The sequence below is a fragment of the Molossus molossus genome, unplaced genomic scaffold, assembly GCF_014108415.1.
Source record: "Molossus molossus isolate mMolMol1 unplaced genomic scaffold, mMolMol1.p scaffold_m16_p_4, whole genome shotgun sequence".
In the NCBI taxonomy this organism is placed as follows: Eukaryota; Metazoa; Chordata; class Mammalia; order Chiroptera; family Molossidae; genus Molossus; species Molossus molossus.
The window spans coordinates 43512107-43535198 of record NW_023425377.1 but is presented as its reverse complement, the minus strand read 5'-3'; the positions used below and the strand labels follow the sequence as shown (position 1 = coordinate 43535198).

The window sequence follows — 23092 nt, the reverse complement described above, 5'->3', positions numbered from 1 at the left end:
TCTCTCTCATATCGATGTTTCTCTCTCTCTCTCCTTCTCACTCTATCTGAAGATGAATAGAAAAATATCCTTAGGTGAGAATTAAAAAAACAAACAGCAGTTGCCTTACAAAAAAAAAAGTGGAAGCATATACCTTGTTCATGGATTGGAGGAATTAACATCATTAAAATGTCCATAGTACTATGCAATGCCCATCAAAATACCAACAACATATTTCACAGAACTAAAACAAATACTTCAAAAGTTTATATGGAACCAAAAAGACCCCAAATAGCTACAGCAATCTTGAAAAAGAAGAAGAAAGTATAAGAGATCACAATAGCAGATATCAGATTATACTACAAAGCCATAGTAATCAAAACAGCCTGGTCCTGGCACAAGAACAGGCATATAGATCAACGGAATAGAACAGGGAACCCAGAAATTGACCTAAATCATTATGCTCAATTAATATTTGACAAAGGTGGCAAGAGCATACAGTGGACTGAAGATAGCTACATGAAAAAAAAATTAGGCTAGACCACCAACTTACACCATGAACAATAATAAACTCAAAATGGATAAAAGACTTAAATGTGACTCATGAATCCATAAAAATTCTAGAAGAAAATGCAGGAAACAAAATTTCAGACATCACATGCAGCAGAATTTTCACTGATACAATGCCTGAGGCAACAGAAACAAAGGAAAAAATAAACACATGAGACTACATCAAACTAAAAGGCTTCTACACAGCAAGAAACAACCATCAAAATGGAAAGGGATCCCACTATATGGGAGAGCATAACTGCCAATGATACATCAGATAAGGGGTTAATTTCCAAAGTATATAGAATACTCATACAGTTCAACAAAAGACAAAGAATCCAATTGAAAAATGAGCAGAGGATCTAAATAGACACCTCTCCTAACAGGACATACAAATGGCCAAGAGACATATGAAGAAATGCTCAACATCACTAATCATCAGAGAGATGTAAATTAAAACAACTATGAGGTATCACCTCACACCTGCCAGAATGGTTACCATCAACAAATAATCAAACAACAAGTGTTGGCGAGGGTGTGGAGAAAAGGGGACTCTAGTATATTGCTGGTGGGAATGCAAACTGGTGTAGCCACTACGCAAAAATAATATGGTGTTTTCTCAAAAAATTAAAAACTGAACTGCCATTTATTTGATCCAGTGATCCTACTTCCAGGAATATATCTTAAGAAGCCTGAAACACCAATCAGAAAGAAAATATGCACCTATGTTCATAGAGCACTATTTATAATTGCTAAGATCTGGACACAGCCCAAGTGTCCATCAATAAATGAGTGGATAAAAAAGCTGTAGTACATACACACAATGGAATTCTACGCAGCCGTAAGAAAGAAAGATCTCTTATCCTTTGATACGACATAGATGGACCTGGAAAATATTATCTTAAGCCAATCAGACAAATATCACATGATCTCACTTGTCTGTGGAATATAATGAACAAAACAAGCTGAGGAACAAAACAGACCGAGAGACATAGAAGTGGGGTGCAGACTGACAACCTCAGAAGAGGTGGATTGGGGGAAGGGAAGAGATAAATCAGGAACTTTATACGCATGTATGTGTAAACAAGGATATAGACAATAATGCTGGAATGGGGGACATGGGATTGGGAGAAAGGTGTCAATGGAGGAAAATAAGAGAAACATCTGTAACAATAATAAATAAAATAAAATAAAATAAAATAAAATAAAATAAAATTTATGAGACCACCTTCTAACAAAAAAAGATGATAAAAGGGGAATAAATGGTGATGGAAGGAGACTTGACTTGAGGTGATAAATAAGCAATACAATATACAGATGATATATTGTAGAACTGTATACCTGAAACCTATATAACTTTATTAACCAATGTCAACCCAATAAATTCAATTAAAAAAAAACTATACACTCTAACTCATACAAGAAGAACAATATAGCACTATTAAATAGTGGGAGGAATGTGGTTGGTAATAGAAAAACGAAAGAACTTCTATGCATAAATGCATAACCAATGGACACAGACAACTGCTTGGGGAAAGCAGGAGGAAGGTGGAAGCGGGGGGCGGGGATGAATGGGGAAAAAAATGGGAAATATTTGTAATATTAATAATAATAAAGATAAAAATTGAGATTTAGTTATTACATGTAATCACAATGTTTTATGGAACCATTCAGAGCTATGTAAAAAAATAAATAAGCTTTAATTTAGCAATTGTAGTCCTTAAATTTTTTTTCTAAAGAAACCAAGATATGGGCTATGTAACCATGAAGACACTTAGCACCTTCTTATTACTTTTTTTTATCTCCATCCAAGGATGTTTTTCCATTGAATTTTAGATAGAATGGAAATGAGGGAAGGAGGGAGAGAGAGAAAAACATCGATTTAAGAGAGACACATCGATATCTGCTTCCTGCACGACCTGACCAGAGTCAGGGATCGAGCCTGCAAACCAGGTGTGTGCCCTTGACCAGAATCAAATCTGCGACCCTTAAAGATACTATATATGAAAATTAAGGAAGACTGACAAAATGTTCCTAAATATACTCACAGAAAGATAGTTGTTAATGTCCACATCATCAGTAATGGTTTGGCGCTCTCCTTTATAGTTAATTTTCCGAAACCTTCGTCGAGACTGTCTGGCAGGAATTTCTCTTTGGAGAATATCATCTTCATTATCTTTGGAATTCTCTACCTGAAACACATGTTCACATTCCTGATTAAATATCCAGTTTTTCCATATTAAAGATAGTCTATGGAGTCTTAACAAGCTCATAAGAAGGCTTCCTATACTTCTTACAAGAAACTGCCTCAAGAAACAGTACATATAATACTCATGAGTTCAAAAGGATTAAAGGTGACATTATTATAAAGGTCTGGAGACCACAGTTTCCTTCCAGGAAATAGTCTCTCTTGCTCACATAAACATATATCCTCTAAGTAAAGTCACTTACCAGAAATGAAGGCTGTTGACTACACTTACACATTCAATAATTATAACTTCTTTGCCAGTCTCAACTACCTGATTACATACATATTTTATTCAGCTAACAATCAAGGATTTTATTTTAGTGAATTTATAAACACTAATGCATTATTCTTTGGTATCCATCTAAATGTATGACTATTGCCAAGACTAAGGCGGGCATCTTTTAAGGAAGAAGGAAAAACTAATATTTATTCAAGGCTTAAAATGGGCTAGTATGCATTTACATTACACTAGTTCACACAACAGCCCTGTAAGCAGATACTACTATGTCTGGTTCATAGATGAACAAAGTAAAATCCAAAGAGATTAGTGACTTCCCACTCTCAGAACAATACTTATTAAAGGTGAATTGGGATAAAGGCCTATCTCTAAAATGTATGCTACTGACACAAGAGCATACTGCCTGTCTAATCACAGACTAAACCATAATTTTCAAAACTTACTTTTATTTTTTAAATGTGTTATTGATTTTTTTAGAGAGAGGAAGAGGGCGACAGAAACAATGATGAGAGAGAAATATTAATCAGCTGCCTCCTGCATGCCCCCTATTGTGGATCGAGCCTGAAAACTGGGCATGTGCCCTGACAGGGAATCGAACTGGGACCTCTCAGTCCATGGGACAACCCTCAAGCCACTGAGCCATGCCAGCTGGGCATAAAAACTTACTTTTACAAAGGATGTGTCCTAAAGTATACTTTATAATTAACTTCGCATCCAATAAATAAAAAATAATTTCAGTTTTCTCCCACAACTACTTTTCCTACTAATGTTGTATCTTTTGCTAATATATAAAACGTCCCAGTCACCCTAAAACGTCCCAGTCACCCAAGTATGAAATTTCATCAACATTTCAAACTCCTGCTTATCTTCCAGATGTTATCTTCAATCATTTCTTACAACTTGTCAATTTTTTTTCAAAAATTACTCTCGCAATGTCTTTTCTTTTATTCCTATTACTGTGTCAGGCAGTTAAACAGACATGAGCAGAGCAAAGACCAGGTACAGAAGGTCACCAGGGTAGAAAGCCCTGGGTACCTAGGACCTTGCCATCCAGGGTAACCTTTCCTCCACTAGGATGTGGTTGAGACCCTCCCGACCTTTCCTCCCTTGGCATGTTGCTAGTTGTGTAGTATACACCCCTGGAGGAGGAACCAGGGGCTGAAGAGTGGCCTTATGAGACTCCTATGTGGGTCCTTGCAAGACTAGTCCTTTAAGCATTGATCCCTATGGATAACAAGGCCTCAGTGTTGTTTCAACTCCAGGCTCAGAAAAGTAGCAAAACCAGACAAACCACACCACCTGCTGACATCAGGACCAACTGCATTGACTAATGACCTCCTGCCCTGGCACCATGCAATCAGTAGAGACCATGACCCTGAAAGGACACACCAGGAAAGCTGATGAATATTCTACTAAATCCTCCCCAGGGACCTCCCCTAAAATCTCCATTCTTAAAAGCCCTTAGGACAAAGGACTCAGCGTGTTTTCACTTTCAGGAACACACAGTGCCTTTCCAGTCCCCTTTCTCTTTCTCCCAAGCACAGTCTCCTAAGCTACAAGAGCCCTTTTTTTGGCCTCTGTAACTTGTTTCCTGAGCCCATTCCTTCTACAGTTCACTTCTACCTCTGTGACTTTCTAAATAAATGTTATCTCATAGTTCAAATCTTGGCTCTGAATTTTTTCTTAGCCAGAACTCAAGTATTGAGGTTGCTGAACCAAGATCCAGCCTGACCCCACTGGTCTAACATCGGGTGCCATTCTCACCACAAACACTACTACTATTACTTACTCAAGTCTTAATCACTTCAGTCTTGAAATACAATAATAGGCAATCCTGCTGCTTCAGACATGTTCCCCCTCTAATCCCATCTGGCATGATCAGATAAATTACCTAGATAAATCATCATTATGTCAGGTTTCCTGTTCAAAATGCTACCATGGACCTCTAATGGTTACCCAATAAAATTTAAACTACTACACTAGATAGTCAAAGTCACATACACTCCATTCCCCAAATCTTTTTTTAAATCTCCACCTGAGGATATTTTTCTATTTATCTTCAGATAGAGTGGGAGAGAGAGAAACATCAATGTGAGAGGGACACATCGACTGGTTGCCTCCCACATGGCTCCAACCAGGGCCAGGGACTAACTGCAACTGAGGTACATGCCCTTGACCGGAATTGAACCCATGACTCACTGATCCATGGGCTGATGCTCTACCGTTGAGCCAAACCGGCCAGGGCCCCAAAATCTTTTTATCACTTTAATTTATATATGTAAGCCTGGAAAAACTGCTCCCTTTGCTCCTTGCTCCTCCCGTGCAAAAAACCCTTTTTGCATAAAAGCTCTAATGAGATATGCAAAATTTCCTGATGATTTCTCAGAAAGAATTGATGACCAAGAGTTCAAGAGTAAGCAGCCAAGTCAATGTGACTATTCATGGGTCCTTATAGATAAGTAACTTATATTCTGCTATCTAAGTAACTTATTTCCTTAATATGTATTATCCTTCCCATCTTATCTTCACATGCTGAAACACTACCAGTCATTTAAGATACATCATACATAACCACCAGTGACATTTTTTCCCCAGGTTTATTGTGTGTATACAACCTAGACTTCTTATAAACAGAACATGCTCCCTGCAGCCTTCTTTGCATATGTTGTTATTACATCTGCTTAAAAGCCCATTCCTCCTTTGCCAAGATCTTGGCATCCTATACATACTTCATAACCAAATAACCCCTCCTCTGTCCTAGGAAGGTACTACTTTTATAGCACTAAGCATACTGACTATAACTATTAGGTAAGCCTACCTCAATAACAAGCTAACAAGCTCCCTAAGACAGGAACTGTATTATAGTACATATCTTTGTTCCCTTAACATTCAAGAAGTGTGCCATAATAGGCGTTACATTAAATTCTATTCTCTCTCATGATGCAAATTAAAACTATGAGGTATCACCTCATACCTGCCAGAATGGCTACCATCAACAGATCATCAAACAACAAGCAAGGATGTGGAGAAACAGGTACTCTAGAGTATACTGCTGGAGGAAATGCAGATTGGTGCAGCCATTATGGAAAACAATATGGTGTTTCCTCAAAAAATTAAAATGGAACTGCCATTTGACCCAGTGATCCCACATCTAGGAATATATACTAAGAAGCCTGAAACACCAATCAGAGAGAATATAGGCACACCTATGTTCATAGAGCACTATTTACAATTGCTAAGATCTGGAAACAGTCTAAGTGCCCATCATTAGCTGAGTGGATAAAAAAAGCTATGGTACATTTACACAATGGAATACTATACAGCTGTAAGAAAGAAAGATCTCTTATCCTTTGAGACAACATGGAGGGACCTGGAGAGTATTATGCTAAGTGAAATAAGTCAGTCAGAGAAAGACAAGTACTATGTGACCTCACTTATTTGTGGGATATAATGAATACAATAAGCTGTAATAGATCCAGAGACATAGATGTAGGAAACAAATGGACAAACATCAGAGGGAAGGGAAGTTGGGGATGAGGGGATAAATCAAATAATTTTTATGCATATATGCATAACCAATGAGCACAGTGCAGTGAAGGCAGGGAAGAGGCTATCAATGGGGTAATAAGGAAAAAAAGAGGGACATCTGTAATACTTTCAACAATATAAATATATATAAATAAAATCACTCTAAAAAAAATTCCCTCTCTCCAAATGTCACATCCTTAGAAATATGTATAAGGTATTCAATAAATATCCAGACAGGCAGAATATGTTGCTGAACGTTACTCTTCTGAAAGGTAAAATCCAGAAGAGATAGGGAATTGATATCCAGGTCAACAACCACAAAATTTTGTGTAGAAAGCAAATACATGCTTCCTCCTGTAATTCAATTTCCTCTTCTAAAAATTGATGAAACAACCACAGTATTTCCTGAACCACTACAGTAAGCCATGTACCAGAAACTATAAGTTGTATCATTTGAGGCTCACAATGACCCTAGTATAAGCTAGTTTTAAAAGATGCTACAGAGTCTCATAAAACTTAAGTAATTCATACAAGTAGGTAAGGTCTCAAAACCCAAATGCGCCAAAAAAGTTTATCTCCTTCATATTGCCCTATCCTAAAAGATGAACCAGATTATCTATTTCAAGTGAAATTCTAGTATCATATGATTCTTTTTTTTTTTTTTTTTTTTATCCTCACCCGAGGATATTTTTCCATTTTTTGTACAGATAGAGTGGGAGGGAGAGAGAGGAAGAGAGAGAGAGTGAGAGAAACATCGACGTGAAGGGACACATCAAGTGGCTGCCACCCGCACGACCAACCAGGGCCGGGGACAAACTGCAACCGAAGTACGTGCCCTTAGCGGGAACCGAACCCGGGTCTCTCCGGACCGCAGGCCGACGCTCTAACCGCTGAGCCAAACCGGCCAGGGCAGTATCATATGATTCTTAGATCTTTAATATCTAATATTTTTTATTGTTTTTTTTTTCTTTTTTAGAGAGAGAGGAAGAACAAGATAGAAACATCGATGTGAGAGAGAATCATCGACTAGCTGCCTCCTCATGCCCCCTACTACGAATTAAGCCCAAAACCCAGGCATGTGCCCTGACTGGGAATTGAACTGTGATCTCTCAGTTCTTGGGATGATGCTCAATCCACTGAGCCACACCAGCTGGCAATATCTAACATTTATTGAACAAAAGCAGATTTTTAAACAATAAAGGCTTTTCAAAATAAGTATAGTAGTAAATTAAATTTAGAAATGCAGTTTTCTAAAGTCTCAATTTTAGAAAAAGTATCAAATAAAAATAAAAACTGAATAATGTATAAAGGTTTAAGTGCCCCTAACAAAGCTCTCTCTAAATACAAGCAAAATGTGAGACTTAAAAAAAATAAAATAAAATTGCAAATGCATACTGAAATGGCACATAAGTAAAAATGCCAAAGACCAAGAATGAAGTGAAACCAAGAATACCAGGAGGTAGGCTACCAACTAAGCCTCTGGTCTACCAAATGATTTCTCAGTTCTAGAAACTAGGCATTCCACTTTGAGAGCTGTGGGGAGCAAGACAGACAGGAAATAAAATAAAAAGTCCACCAAAGATGGGGAATCCAATAGGCGATGTACTCAGAAAACTCATCTCAAATAGCAACACCTTTATTGTAAAGGCTAAGCATGGTGTAAGCTCATCCTGCACGGGACAGGAAGAAAACTTGCTTGGCACTGAGAGAAGAGGGAAGGAAAAAGTAACCAAACAAAAAACATTTCCTCTGAGAATTCAAAATATAAGGTCTGTTGTTTGAATTCAAACCATCTTTAGCACATACATAAATTTAAAGAACTTCAGGACTGACAATGTACATATGAAACTGGCAACAAGAAGTCTAAAACCTCTTTTCAACTGTAATATAAACCTCAAAAAATTCCCACATCTACAGTTCAAAACATATAAACTCATATACAAATGTACCACACTCCCGGAACTACAACAAAACCCAATCAAGTGAGCAAACAAGACATGATAACCAATAACAGAAAAAAGATAGTAAAATCATACTTGCAGGCATTTTAATATATTAGAAGTATCAGAAAATATAAAGCTATAATTTGAAAAAAACTTCCAAACAAAAATAAACTTGAAAATGAGCCAGAGATTATAAACAGCAACCAAGCAGGTGAGGACTGACTAGGACAAAAAAAGAAATCATAAGAGATATAGAGGTGGGGCTAAAAAGATTAAACATATATCTAACCAAACTGCAAGAAAGGTGATAACAGAAAGGAATAAGACATATCCAAATTAAAAAATAATATTTTCTTAAAAAAAAAAAGAAAAGTCCAAAGTAGCTCAACAAACCCAAAGCAGGAAATTAGAAACTATAACTATAAATTCACCCAGTAAAGATAAATACAAGCTTCCCTGGCTGGTTTGGCTAAGTGGTTAGCGAGTGGGCCCTCAGTTGTGATTGGGTCCCTGGCCCTGGTCTGGGTCATGCGGGAGGCAATAAATCAATATGTCTCTTTCACATCTCTCTCTCTCTCTCCCCGCCACCCGTTCCTCCACTCTGTCTGAAAATAAATGGAAAAGTATCTTCCAGTGAGGACTTAAATAAATAAATATGCATAAGAAAACTTGGAATGGAAACCGTCATTTGTTCAAGATGAAAAGTGATTCTTCACCGAGTTATAAATAAGTGTATCATCTGCAACTGCAGGTATTCTTTAAAAATAAATAAATAAACACAGGACTTTTAATGAGGCCAGAGGGAAAATACAGATAAACTGTAAAGGAAGGGCAATTAAATTAATCACTGATGTCTCAAAGAACAATGGATGCCAATAGATAGAATGAATTGAGTGTGCTGAAGAAAAAAGATTTTCCTCCTAAAATTACATACATGGCAAAACTAGCCTTAAAAATGATGGAATATAGCCCTGGCCGGTTTGGCTCAGCGGTTAGAGCGTCCGCCTGCGGTCTGGAGAGACCCGCGTTCGGTTCCCGCTAAGGGCATGTACCTTGGTTGCAGTTTGTCCCCAGCCCTGGTTGGTTGTGCGGGTGGCAACCACTCGATGTGTCCCTTTCACATCGATGTTTCCCTCTCTCTCTCTCCCTCCCGCTCTGTCCGTATAAAAAATGGAAAAATGTCCTCGGATGAAGATTTAAAAAAAAAAAAGATGGAATATAAAGCTATTTTCGGGCAAAAAAACAACAAAAAACACCCTGCTGAGATCTTTACCAACAAAATACCTTTATAAAGAAAATTTTAAATGGTATGTATCTCAGATGCAACATGTGCACATATCTAGGGTCTCAGATGCAATAAAAATTTAAAACAAAAAAGCTAAATACATGATTAAATATTACCATAAATACTTTATGCAAATGATTGCATAAAACAATACAATAAGGCAAAATTTATGAAAAAATAAGTAGAAGAAAATACTGGACAACTGCGATTACCTTTGGATACAGTCATCAGCATTAAACGTTTATAAGTTCAATGCTTGTTAACGTTGGTTATTTTTAAGTACACATAGAAAAATAGCTAGAATTAGAAGATTCCAAAATGCCAGCGGCGTGAATGGAAGCTACACAGACCATCTCCCAGGACCAAACTGGAATTACAACTAAAATAAAGACAAATCGTTGGGAAAAAGAAACAGAAAAGCAGCTTGTGAGGACCATATAACCAGGGACACTGACTGGATCCTGGTAGGAATGCAGAGGAGAGAGGGGGCTGGGAGCCCACAGAGAGCTGTGGTCTTAGCTGTGAGCAGTGCCCTTGGGGTTAAACTCCCAAACGACTCCACAGGACAAAGCCCAGACAGGGCGCTAAAATAGCCACAGCCACTTACCTTGGGCTCCGGCAGAGGGAGGGCGACTGGACTGGAACTGTATAAAGATACTTGGGATTTGGAAGGCACTCAGAGCTTTTGCTGAGTTGCAGCCACGCAGGACAGTGGCCAACTTACTCCTTCCCAGGGCTCTGGGGAGAGGCAACAGCCCCTCCTGGAAGATTTAACCCCACCCAGTGTCCCTGAAATGCAAATTGAGGCTCATTAACAACCAATACCTGCCCCACCCTCAGGAAATTCCCTGACACTGAATACCTGAGGGAGTTTTTCATTCAACTGAGAACTCAAGCCTCTTCAAATAGCCTCCAGGCAAAAAGCTAGAGGATGTTGAACCTTTCCTGGGCTTGCAACTCTGCCCAGGAAAGTAAGACTTGACAGTGGTGTTTAATCTGGGTCTTCCCACGCTCATCCAAACCCAGGAGAGGGAGCCACTAACAACAAAACACCAACACCCACAGGGAAAATTTGGCAGGCTCCAAAGCCCACTGAGATAGCCAAAATGGTGAAACAAAGAAACAAATGCCAAATGAAAAAACAAGAGACTTCTACCAAAGATGAGATAAATGAGGTACAGTTAAGCAAGTTAACAGAGCTAGAATTCAGAGCCATGATCTTGAGGAAGCTCAACAGACTGAGTAAGGACATCAAAAACACAAGTAAAGACATAGAAATGTTGAAAATCAACCAACTGGAAATTAAAAAACACGAAAAAGAAATGAAGAATGACATATCAGAAATAAAGAACACATTGGAAGGTCTAAAGAGCAGAGTAGAGGAAGCTGAGGACTGGATCAGTGAAATAGAAGACAGGGTAGAAAAAAAAATCAACCAATCAGAAAATCAAAAAGAAAAAAAACAATTAAAAAAACAGGAAGACAGCTTAAGAGAACTGTGGGACAACTGAAAAAGTACTAATATTCACATCACATTAGTCCCCGAAGAAGAAGAAAATGAGTAAGGGCTAGAAAATGTATTTGAAGAAAACTTCCCTAATTTGGTGAAGGAAAAAGGCATTCAAGTTCAAGAAGCACAGAGAGCAGCAGGTAAGATGAACCCAAACAGGCCCACACCAAGACACATAGTAATTAAAATGCCAAAAATTAAAGACAAACAGAGAATCCTAAAAGCAGCAAGAGATAAGCAACAGGTTACCTACAAAGGAACCCTCATAAGGCTACCAGCACTTCTCAACACAAACACTACAGGCTAGAAGGGAATGGCACGAAGTAAAGGTCATGAAAAACAAGGATCAGAATCCAAGAGTACTCTACCCAGCAAGGCTATCATTCAAAATAGAAGGTCAAATGAAGAGCTTCCCAGATAAAAATAGCTAAGGGAATACAATAGCACTAAACCAGCACTGCAAGAAATGCTAAAAGGACTGCTGTAATTAGTAGAAGAAATAGGAAGAAAAATAGAACCACACTAAACAAAAAAATGGCAATAAGTAATTACATATCAATAATTACCCAAAATGTTAATGGTTTGAATGCTCCAATAAAAAAACACAGTATAGCTGACTGGATAAGAAAAGCATGACTCACATATATGTTGGTCACAAGAGACCCACCTCACAACAAAAGACTCACATAGGTTAAAAGTGAAGGGATGGAAAAAATTTTTCGAAGCAAACGGAACGGGAAAAAAAGCAGGGGTAGCAATACTCATATCTGATAAAATAGATTTCAAAATGAAGGCCATAACTAGAGAAAAAGAAGGCCACTACATAATATTGAAAAGATCTATCCAAAAGGAAGATATAACCTTGATAAACGTATCCGCACCTAATATAGGAGCACCAAAATATATTAAAAATCTTCTGGAGGACTTCCAAGGAGAAATAGACAGCAATATAAACATAGCAGGGGACTTCAACACCCCGCTAACATCAATGGATAGATCCTCTAGACAAAAATTTAGCAAGGAAAAAGAGACTCTAAATGAAGCACCAGACCAAAGAGATTTAATAGATATCTACAGAGAATTACACCCCAAAACGGCAGAATTCACATTCTTCTCAAGTGCACATGGGACATTCGCAAAAGATAGACCACATGTTAGGGCACAAACTAAGTTTCTACAAGTTCAAGAAGACTGAAATTATATCAGGCATCTTCTCAGATCACAATGTCATGAAACTAGAAATCATTTGCAACAAAAACATGCCAAGACATTTAAACATATGGAGGCTAAAAAGCATGTTATTAAACAATGACTAGGTTACTGAGGAGATCAAGGAAGAAATTAAAAGCTTCCTGGAAACCAATGAAAATGAACACACAACAACACAAAACCTATGGGATGCAGCGAACGCAGTTCTGAGAGGGAAGTTCATAGCACTACAGGCCTACCTCAAGAAACAAGCCTCACAACTTATATAACTAGAAAGTAAACAAAAAGAAAACCCCAGAGCAAGTAGAAGGCAGGAAATAGTAAAGATCAGAGCAAAAATAAATGACATAGAGACCAAAAAAACAATTCAAAGGATCAATGAAACAAAGAGCTGGTTTTTCGAAAAGATAAACAAGATTGATGGACCCTTAGCTAGGCTCACCAGGAACCAAAGAGAGAGAACCCAAATACACAAAATCAGAAATGAAAGAGAAGTAACAACCAACACCACAGAAATACAAAAGATCGTTAACAGCTACTATGAACAACTATATGGCAACAAATTCGACAATCTCAGCGAAATGGACAAATTTCTAGAAACACATAGGCTCCCAAAAGTGGACCAGGAAGAGATAGAAAACTTAAACAGACCAATAACAACTAAGGAAATTGAAGAGATAATGAAGACTCTCCCAGCAAAGAAAAGCCCAGGCCCAGATGGCTTCACGGGGGAGTTTTACCGAACATTCAAAATAGAACTAACACCCATTTTCCTCAGACTATTTCAAAAAATTCAAGAAGAAGGAAGACTTCCAAACTCGTTCTATGAGGCCAGCATAATTCTAATTCCAAAACGAGAAAAAGACACTACAAAGAAAGAAAACTACAGGCCAATATCCCTGATGAACATAGATGCCAAAATCCTGAACAAAATACTAGCAAATCGAATCCAGCAATACATCAAAAAAAATTATTCACCATGACCAAGTGGGATTCATTCCAGGGATGGATGCAAGGCTGGTACAATATTCGCAAATCAATAAATGTGATACACCACATAAACAAAGTGAAAAATAAAAACCACATGATCATATCAATAGATGCTGAAAAAACATTCGACAAAATTCAGCATCCATTTCTGATAAAAACACTCAGCAATGTGGGAATAGAAGAATTATATCTCGACATAATAAAGGCCATATATGAACGACCTACAGCCAACATCATTCTCAATGGGCAGAAACTAAAAACATTTCTATTAAGAATGGGAACATGACAGGGATGCCCACTTTCGCCACTCTTATTTAACATAGTACAGGAAGTCTTAGCCACAGCAATCAGACATGAGGAAAAAATAAAAGGAATCCAAATTGGATAGGAGGAAGTGAAACTGTCATTATTTACAGATGACATCATATTATACATAGAAAACCCTAAACACTCCAACAAAAATCTACTAGACTTAATAAATGAATTTGGCAAAGTAGCAAGATACAAAATTAACGTCAAGAAATCGACGGCATTCTTATACACCAATAATGAAATCACAGAAAGAGAAACTGAAAAAACAATCCCGTTTACCATTGTGGCAAAAAAATCAAGATACCTAAGAATAAACTAATCCAAAGAAGTAAAGGACCTATTGGCAGAAAACTACAGGACGTTGAAAAAAGAAATAGAGGAAGAAATAAAAAAGTGGAAGCACATACCTTGTTCATGGATCGGAAGAATTACCATCATCAAAATGTCCATACTACCCAAAGTAATCTATAGATTAAATGCAATCCCCATCAAAATACGAACAACATATTTCACAGAATTAGAACAATTACTTGAAAAGTTCATATGGAACCAAAAAAGTCCCCGAATAGCCACAGCAATTTTGAAAAAGAAGGACAAAGTAGGTGGGATCACAATACCAGATATCAGGTTATACTACAAAGTGACTGTAATCAAAACAGCCTGGCACTGGCACAAGAACAGGCATACAGACCAGTGGAATAGAACAGAGAACCCAGAAATGGACCGAAGGCAATATGCTCAATTAATATTTGACAAAGGTGGCAAGAGCATACAGGGGTAAAGACAGCTTCTTTAATAAATGGTGTTGGAAAAATTGGACAGCTACATGCAAAAAATGAAACTAGACCATCAACTTACACCATACACAAAAATAAACTTAAAATGGATAAAAGACATAAATGTGACCCGTGAATCCATAAAAATTCTAGAAGAAAATGGAGGCAACAAAATTTCGGACATCATACGGAGCAGAATTTTCACTGATACATCACCTAAGGCAACAGAACCAAAGGAAAAAATGAACACATGGGACAACATCAAACTAAAAAGCTTCTGCACAGCAAAAGAAAAAATCATCAAAATGGAAAGGCAACCCACTGTGTGGGAGAACATCATTGCCAATGATATATCAGATAAGGGGTTAATTTCCAATATATATATAGTGCTCATACAACTCAACAAAAGGAAGACAAAGAACCCAATTAAAAAATGGGCAGAGGAGCTGAATAGACACCTCTCCAATCAGGACATACAAATGGCCAAGATACATATGAAGAAATGCTCAACATCACTAATCATCAGAGAGATGCAAATTAAAACAACAATGAGGTATCACCTCACACCTGTCAGAATGGCCGCCATCAACAAATCATCAAACAACAAGTGCTGGCGAGGGTGTGGAGAAAAGGGGACTCTAGTACATTGCTGGTGAGAATGCAGACTGGTGCAGCTACTATGGAAAACAGTATGGTGTTACGTCAAAACATCAAAAATTGAACTTCCATTTGACCCAGTGATCCCACTTCTAGGAATATACCTTAAGAAGCTTGAAACACCAATCAGGAAGAATATATGTACCCCCATGTTCATAGCAGCACTATTTACAATAGCTAAGATCTGGAAACAGCCCAAGTGTCCATCAGTAGACGAATGGATAAAAAAGCAGTGGTACATATACACGATGGAGTACTATGCAGCTGTAAGAAAGAAAGATCTCTTATCCTTTGAGACGACATGGAGGGACCTGGAAAGTATTGTCCTAAGAGAAATAAGCCAAGGAGAAAAAGACAAATACCACATGATCTCACTTATATACGGAATATAATGAACATAATAGTCTGAGGAATATGGTAGACCCAGAAACATGGAGGTAGAGCCAGACTGACATCCCTCAGAAGAGGGGGTGGGAGGGTGGGAAGAGATAAACCACAGAACTTATATGCATGTATGCATAACCAATGGATATGGACAATAAAGCTGGGGACGGGACGGGGGTGGGGTGGTGAGGAGGGTGTCAATTGGGTAAAAAAGGGGAAACATTTGTAACAACAAAAAAAATTAAAAAAGGAAAGTGTACAATTCAGTGGTTTTTAAATATAATCACAAAGTTTTGCAACTAGTACCATTATCTAGTTCCAGAACATTTTCATCATTCCCCACCAAAAAACCCCTTCCCATTAGCATTTACTTTTCGTGTCTACAGATTTCACTATTCTGGATATTTCATATAAATGGGATCATACCATACGTGGTCTTTTGTGTCTGGCTTCTTTTATTTAGAATAATGTTTTCAAAGTTCACCCATGTTTCAATACTTAATTTAGTTTTTTTGCATTTATCTTGAGACAGAGCTAGAGGGAGAGAGGGAGGAAGAGAGAGAGACACATTGATTGGCTGCCACCTACACAACCCCAACTGGGGCTGCGGACAAACTGCAACCGAGGTACATGCCCCTAGCAGGAACCGAACCCAGGCCTCTCTGATCCACGGGTTGACGCTCCAACTGCTGAGCCAATCCGGCCAGGGCATTACTTGGTTATTTTTTATTGCAAAATAATTTGCTATCATATGAATATATAACATTTTATTTATTCATTTATTAAGTTGATGAACATTTGGTTTGTTTCTATCTTGTAGTTACTATGAATATGCTATAAACAGTACTGAACAAGACTTTACATGGACATGTTTTCATTCTCTTGGGTATATACTTATGAGTATAACTGATGGGTCACATGACAATTCTATTTTTAACTGTTTGAGGAATTATCAAACTGTTTTCCAAAGTAGCTGCACCATTTTATATTTCCACCGGCAATGTATTAGGGCTTTAATTTCTCTATACCAGTGATTGTCATCCCTTTTCATATCATGGACAGATAAACTAATCACTAAAATGTATTATATTTTTTGCTGATCTGACAAAAAGTAGGTATAATTTTGACTAACAAAATGATAACAATAACCTACCCTTTTGCTCCACAGTGACTTTAAAAAATGTTGCTATTTATTTTTTGTGAGAGAGAAGAAGGGAGAATCATCAATGTGAGAGAGAAACATCAATCATTTGCCTTTCCCATATACCCCAACCAGGGATGGAACTTACAACCTGAGCATGTGCCCTGATTGAGAATCAAACCCTTGACCTTTTGGGTGCATGGCATGATGCTCAACTAACTAAGCCATACTGGTCAGGGCCCAATGTGACTTTTTAAAAACACTATGTGCCTATGCCTGTATATAAGGATTTCTGGGACCAAGAATTAACCAATCAGACACAACCTTACTATGCGATGTCACCAATAAGATGCTACTCTAGTATATGACCTATATTTATGGCTCAAGACAAGGCACTTATACCAGATGGCTACTATTGTGTTGGCTGTTGTATTTTATTTGACAATCTAAGGGAAAAGAGGTCAGAGCCCCTTACTACTCAGGTACTGCATGTTTTAAAAAGTCTGTGGCACATCGGTTGAAAAATCACTGCTCTATACCATTGCCAATACATTACTGTCTGTCTGTTTTCTTATTACGCTTTTACTATCTTTGGGAAAGTCAGTCTTCTGTGGGCCTCTTGTGCTTCTATACATTTTGCTGTATTTGTGAAAAATACAAAGTCCTAATCACTCATTCACTTAGCCATTTGTCAGTTGTGTTGTAGCAAGCAATCCTGAAGGACAAGGTAATGTTTCCTGCTGGAACAAGAGCAGGCTTGCCTACTGAAGAACCAGAATATTCCCTAAGCTCAGTGTTTCTTAGCTGTAATGCAAACCTACTATGTGTTTGGCTCCACCTGGGCCATCCAGCAATGCCTCCATGGGACTTGAGGAACAAGAAGAAACTACAAAGATGTGCTAATCATTATTCTGTTATACCATGAGTCATAGTTTTTTGTTTCTGGCCCACATGTCCTGTGCCAGCATCCATGAAATTTACAGCTTGTAAATACAGTAAAATAAATTCCCAGTCCTGATTCTATTTAATTTAGCAACTTCTATTGCTGTTTTAACTCTCTCACGTAATGTTATATGCAATACACAAAACACAATCAGTAAACATTCTTTTTTCCTATTTTTTCTTATTTTTCTTTTTATCCTCACCGGAGGACAGTTTTTCATTTAAATAGAGTGGGAGGGGGAGAGAGGAAGACGGAGAGAGAGAGAGAGAAAGAAACATCAATGTGAAAGGGAAACATCGAGTGGTTGCCACCCGCTCGACCCAACCAGGGCCAGGGACAAACTGCAACCGAGGTACATTCCCTTAGCCGGAACCAAATCCGGGTCTCTCTGGACCACAGGTTGACGCTCTAACCGCTGAGCCAAACCGGGCAGAGCTATTTCACTCTTCTTTTCTCTCCCTTTTAGTTGTATTATTTCTACTTTGCCACAACATGTAACATATGTACAAGTCTTTCCCTTACATCTCTACCTTACTTTTAGACATAGTAGGGTTATATATTTTAAATGCTCATCATCACATCTTTTGCTGAGGTTTTCCCACTTATTTCTCGGTTGAATAAAACATTCTCCAGTAGAATAGTCTCATGGGGCCCTGGATGGTTTGGCTCAGTGGTAAAGTGTCAGCCCTTGGACCAATGAGTCACGGGTTCGATTCCTGCCAAGGGCACATACCTCAGTTACGGTTCGTCCTCATTCCCAGGGTGGTGTGGGAGGCAACCAGCTGATGTGTCCCTCTCAAGTGGATGTTTCTTTCTCCCTTTCTCCCTCTATCTACCTCTTACTCTATCTGCAGCTAAATGAAAAAATTACTGCTCCATGGTTGCCTAGCTTTGGTTGTCTCAGAGGATTTTAAAATGTCTAAACCAGTGTAATTCTTTTGCTTTTGGAAGTTATATAATACTTTTGCCTAGAAGCAATGAGGGCCTTTCATCTTTAAATTCTAATAGTATGAATTTCCACTATTTTCACTAATACTTGTATTTTCCCAGCTCTGTGATGTAACTGGGAAATGTATAACACTGTATAAGTTTAAGATGTATGATGTGATTTGATACATTTATATAAGCAAAATTATATCCACCATATCCATAGCTAACACCTCAATCACATGATATAATTACCATTTCATTTTTGTGGTGAGAATGTTTAAGATCTCTCGCAGCAGTTTTCAAGTGTATAGTACAGTACTTCTGACACTTTTTACTTCACTTTTTGTATCATTTCCATTCACATAGCTTCTTTCCTGCCTTTCTTCAGAGTACCTTATTAAATACTCATTTGAGTCATTTGAGTCTACTCTTCTTGGGGCACCTTGTAATTTGTATTGTAATTTTTGCTTTGTATTCCATTTCTTTATTGAATTCATACTCTTTTCACTCCATTTTCTTTTTAATCACCTTCTTTCCTTAGTTTTAAAATTTCAGAGTCCACATGGTTTTCAATTTTATTTTATTATTTATTTATTGAAATTTAAGTGAGATTTTCTTTATTGGATTTCACTGATTTTAAGATGCATATATTTCATACTTTATTAACATCTTTATTGTTGAATGTATTAGAGATGTACCCCCTTTTCCCCCTGATTAACCAACCCCCTCCTCCCTTGCCCTCCTGCCTTCCCCATACTATTGTCTGTGTCCACTGGTTATGCATATACATTCTTTGGTTTATCTCTTTCCGCTCCCTCTACTCCCTTTACTTTGAAGTTCCTCAAACAACCACTTTGGACTTCTTAATCCCTTCACCTTTTTCACCCCTACCTGCAACCCCCCTCACATCTGGCAACCAACAAAAAGTTCTCTGTATCTATGACACTGTTTCTGGTTTGCTTCTTCATTCTATTTATAGATTCAATTGCTGATAGATATGTAAATACTGTCATTTCATTGTTCATATTTTTCTTCATCTTCTGCTGCTTCTTCTTCAAGAAGACCCTTCAACATTTCATATAATACTGGTTTGGTGGTGATGAACTCCTTCAGCATTTTCTTGCCTGGGAAACTATATGTTCATCAATTCTAAATGACAGCACTGCAGGATAGAGTAATCTTGGTTGTAGGTCCTTGCTTTTCATAACTTTGGATATTTCTTGCCACCCCCTTCTGGCCTGCAAAGTTTCTTTTGAGAAATCAGCTGACAGTCTTATGGGAACTCCCTCGTACGTAACTAACTGCTTTTCTCTTGCTGCTTTTAAGATTCTTTGTCTTTAACCTTTGGCATTTTGATGATGATGTGTCTTGGTGTGGGCCTCTTGGGGTTCATCTTGTTTGGGACTCTCTGTGCTTCCTGGACTTGTATGTCTGTTTCCTTTACCAAGTTAGGAAAGTTTTCTGTCATTATTGTTTCAAATAGGTTTTCAATTTCTTGTTATCTCTCTTCTCCTACTGGCAGCCCCTTGATGCAAATGTTGGTACATTTCAAGTTGTCTAAGAGGCTCCTTACACTATCCTAATTTTTTTTGGATTCTTTTTTCTCTTTGCTGTTCTGATTGGGTGTTTTTTGCTTCCTTATATTCAAAATTGGTGGTCTGCTTCTTGGTTTCACCTACTCTACTACTGATTCCCTGTAAGTTATTCTTTATTTCATTTAGTGCTTCCTTCATTTCTGACTGGTCTTTTGTTATGCTCTTGATTGAGGTCCTCACTAAGTTCCTTGAGCATGCTTATAAGCAGTGTTTTTTTTTTTTTTTTTTTTTTGTACTAGCTGGAACTGAACCCAGTACTCTCTGGTCCACAGGCCGATGCTCCAACCGCTGAGCCAAACTGGCCAGGGCATAGCCAGTGTTTGGAACTCTGCATCGGTTACATTGCCTATCTCTGTTTCATTTAGTTCTTTTCCTGGAGTTTTGTTCTATTCTTTCATTTGGGGCATGTTTCTTTGTCCCCTCATTTTGACTGCCTCTCTGCATTTGTTTTCATGTATTGGGTAGAGCTGCTATGTCTCCTAAGCTTCCTAGGACGGACTATTGTAGCAGATGTCCTGTTGGTTCCAGTGGCACAGCCTCTCTTGTCACCTTGGCTGGGCCCTCCAGATGCACCCCTAGTGTGGACTGTAAACACTTCTGTTGCAATTGAGTCTTGATTGCTGCTGGCATGTCAATGGGAAGGATTTACTAGGCTGATCAGCTGCAAGGACTGGCTGTGTTCACTGACCACTGACCTCTGACCACCTTGGAGGATCAGCTGTGTAGGGGTCCACCACACAGGGCAAGACTTACTTCAGCCGGGATCTGGTACCCACTACGTCCACTTTTTGAGCATGTTGCTTGTGGAGGTGGTTGGGTGGTGGTGTTTTGCTGTGGTCAGAAGCTGTCCACTGGGTGAGCTGGCTCTGGGACAAGGTCATCCACTGCCTTTGTTCTACCTGGGGCCACCAGGCATAAGCTACAAAGTGATCTGCAGATGGATGCTTCTTTTTTTTTTTTTTTATCCTCACCCGAGGACATTTTTCCATTTTTTGTTCAGGTAGAGTGGCAGGGGGGGAGAGGGAGAGAGAGAGAGAGAAACATCGATGTGAAAGGGACACATCGAGTGGCTGCCACCTGCACAACCGACCAGGGCCGGGGACAAACTGCAACCGAGGTACATGCCCTTAGCGGGAACCGAACCCGGGTCTCTCAGGACCGCAGGCCGATGCTCTAACCGCTGAGCCAAACCGGCCAGGGCCAGATGGATGCTTCTTGTGCTGGGCTTGGAGGTGTCCAGGAAAAGCTAAGTTGTGAACCAAGTTCTGGGGCCACTTATCGAGAGGTATGGGGCTCACTGAGACCAGATGCTGCTTGTTTGAGAAATTTTAGGAAACTCTGAAGCCAAAGCTGTGAACCGAGGCTAGCTGCTTCTAGTGTCACACCTAGGGCTACTTAGTGAGAGGTATGGGGCTCACTGAGGCTAGATCCTGCTTGTTTGAAAGAATTTAGAAAGATCTAAAGCAGGAGCCAAGAGAGAACAATCCTATGGTAAAGCCACTGGAAACAGCTTGGGTGGGCCTGAAAGTTGGGTGGGCCAGGGCCTCAGGGAATCATCAGGGTGGGGAAACAGTGAACCAGGTTGCTGGAGTCCCAGATATGGCTCCTTTCCTGTGGTTCTGAATGATGACTGCTCAGTTTAGTAGTAATATTGATGTGCTTGTGGGAGGAGGCGAGTACAGTGTTTACCTACGCTACCATCTTGACTGGAAGACCTCTACATGGTTTTTTAATATCCTCAAATGCTTGATTGAATATATGTAACTCTGTCTGGAGTGTCACTGTAGTTTTCATCTTTGTGGTTTTTTTCTGGGGTGTGAAGGAATTTCCCACTGTTGACAGGTAATTAATCTCATTTTCTTAAATTTTAGTAACAGTTATACATGGATTTATTATCTTCCCTTTTTACCTTTCTGTGGAACTAGAATGTTTTTACAAGATTCCTAGTTTAATAGGTACGTCCCCTTTCTCAAATATTTTGAAGTCTGGATACTTTAGGATACTTTTCTCTTTTTGTTTTGCTGGTGGGAGGGGTTGTTAAGACCTTGATTTTGTGTTCACTTTGTCTTGTAGAAACCTAAAACTTCCTCATGTACTTTCATTTTCTTCTTTAGCACTTCAATGCAAAAGAAAACTCGTTTCCTTTTACCTCTTGTTTTACTCTTGAGTACACACATTCAGAATATTTCTGTAAATTACTTATAACTTAAAATAACTTCCCTACATACATACACATACACACGCACAATTTGAAACTTAGTGAGGGGCCAGTCTTTCTGGTAGTGCAGGTCAACTTGAGGTCCATTTGTTAGCATCCATCTTCTGTGTTTTGTGTATATATGCTTGGTCAGCCTTTGCTCACCACAAAGCCTTGCTGAGAATATAGAGTAGAGGTGGGAGTGTGAGAGATCACTTAATGGGAATTGGTGGTTTCTCTTTTACTTACAATTACTTTCAAGTTTGGGCATTCTCTGTCCTCAATTTATGCTGTGAATGTGTTTGAATATAAATTTCTTTTACCCTTCTTGTTCAATTCTGCATTGGTTTTAAAGGAAATATTGAGAGGCAGGTAGTTTAGTTGTTATCATTCGCTCTGGCTACTCAGAAAAGTGAGATTTAAAAGTTAAATTAATGAACTAATAAACTTCTACAAAGCAACACAAGTTAAAAGATCAATGATATTACTACGGGGAAGGTCTTTCTAATAAGCATGACTCCAGATCAAAAAGTCATAAAAAATATATGGACTGCACTGGCCAGTTTTGCTCAGTGGTTAGAGTGTTGGCCCACGGACCAGAGTCCCAGATTCAGTTTCCACTAAGGGCATGTACCTCAGCTGCAGTTTGTCCCGGGCCCTGGTTGGGGTCTTGTGGGT

At 38.6% G+C, this 23092-nt stretch overlaps 1 protein-coding gene across 24 annotated transcripts in view; it reads right to left on the bottom strand.

Moving 5' to 3' along the window:
- Positions 1-23092, bottom strand: part of RAPGEF6 (Rap guanine nucleotide exchange factor 6) — a 234376-nt gene that overhangs the window by 129883 nt on the left and 81401 nt on the right. For 23 of the 24 annotated variants that reach the window (XM_036281928.1, XM_036281948.1, XM_036281931.1 and 20 more), the window contains one exon: positions 2577-2720. In XM_036281928.1, the coding sequence (XP_036137821.1) occupies positions 2577-2720 (144 nt within the window). Of the gene's footprint in view, positions 1-2576; positions 2721-22463; positions 22615-23092 lie in introns of those variants that run through there. The other variant, XM_036281942.1, reaches the window with a different exon arrangement.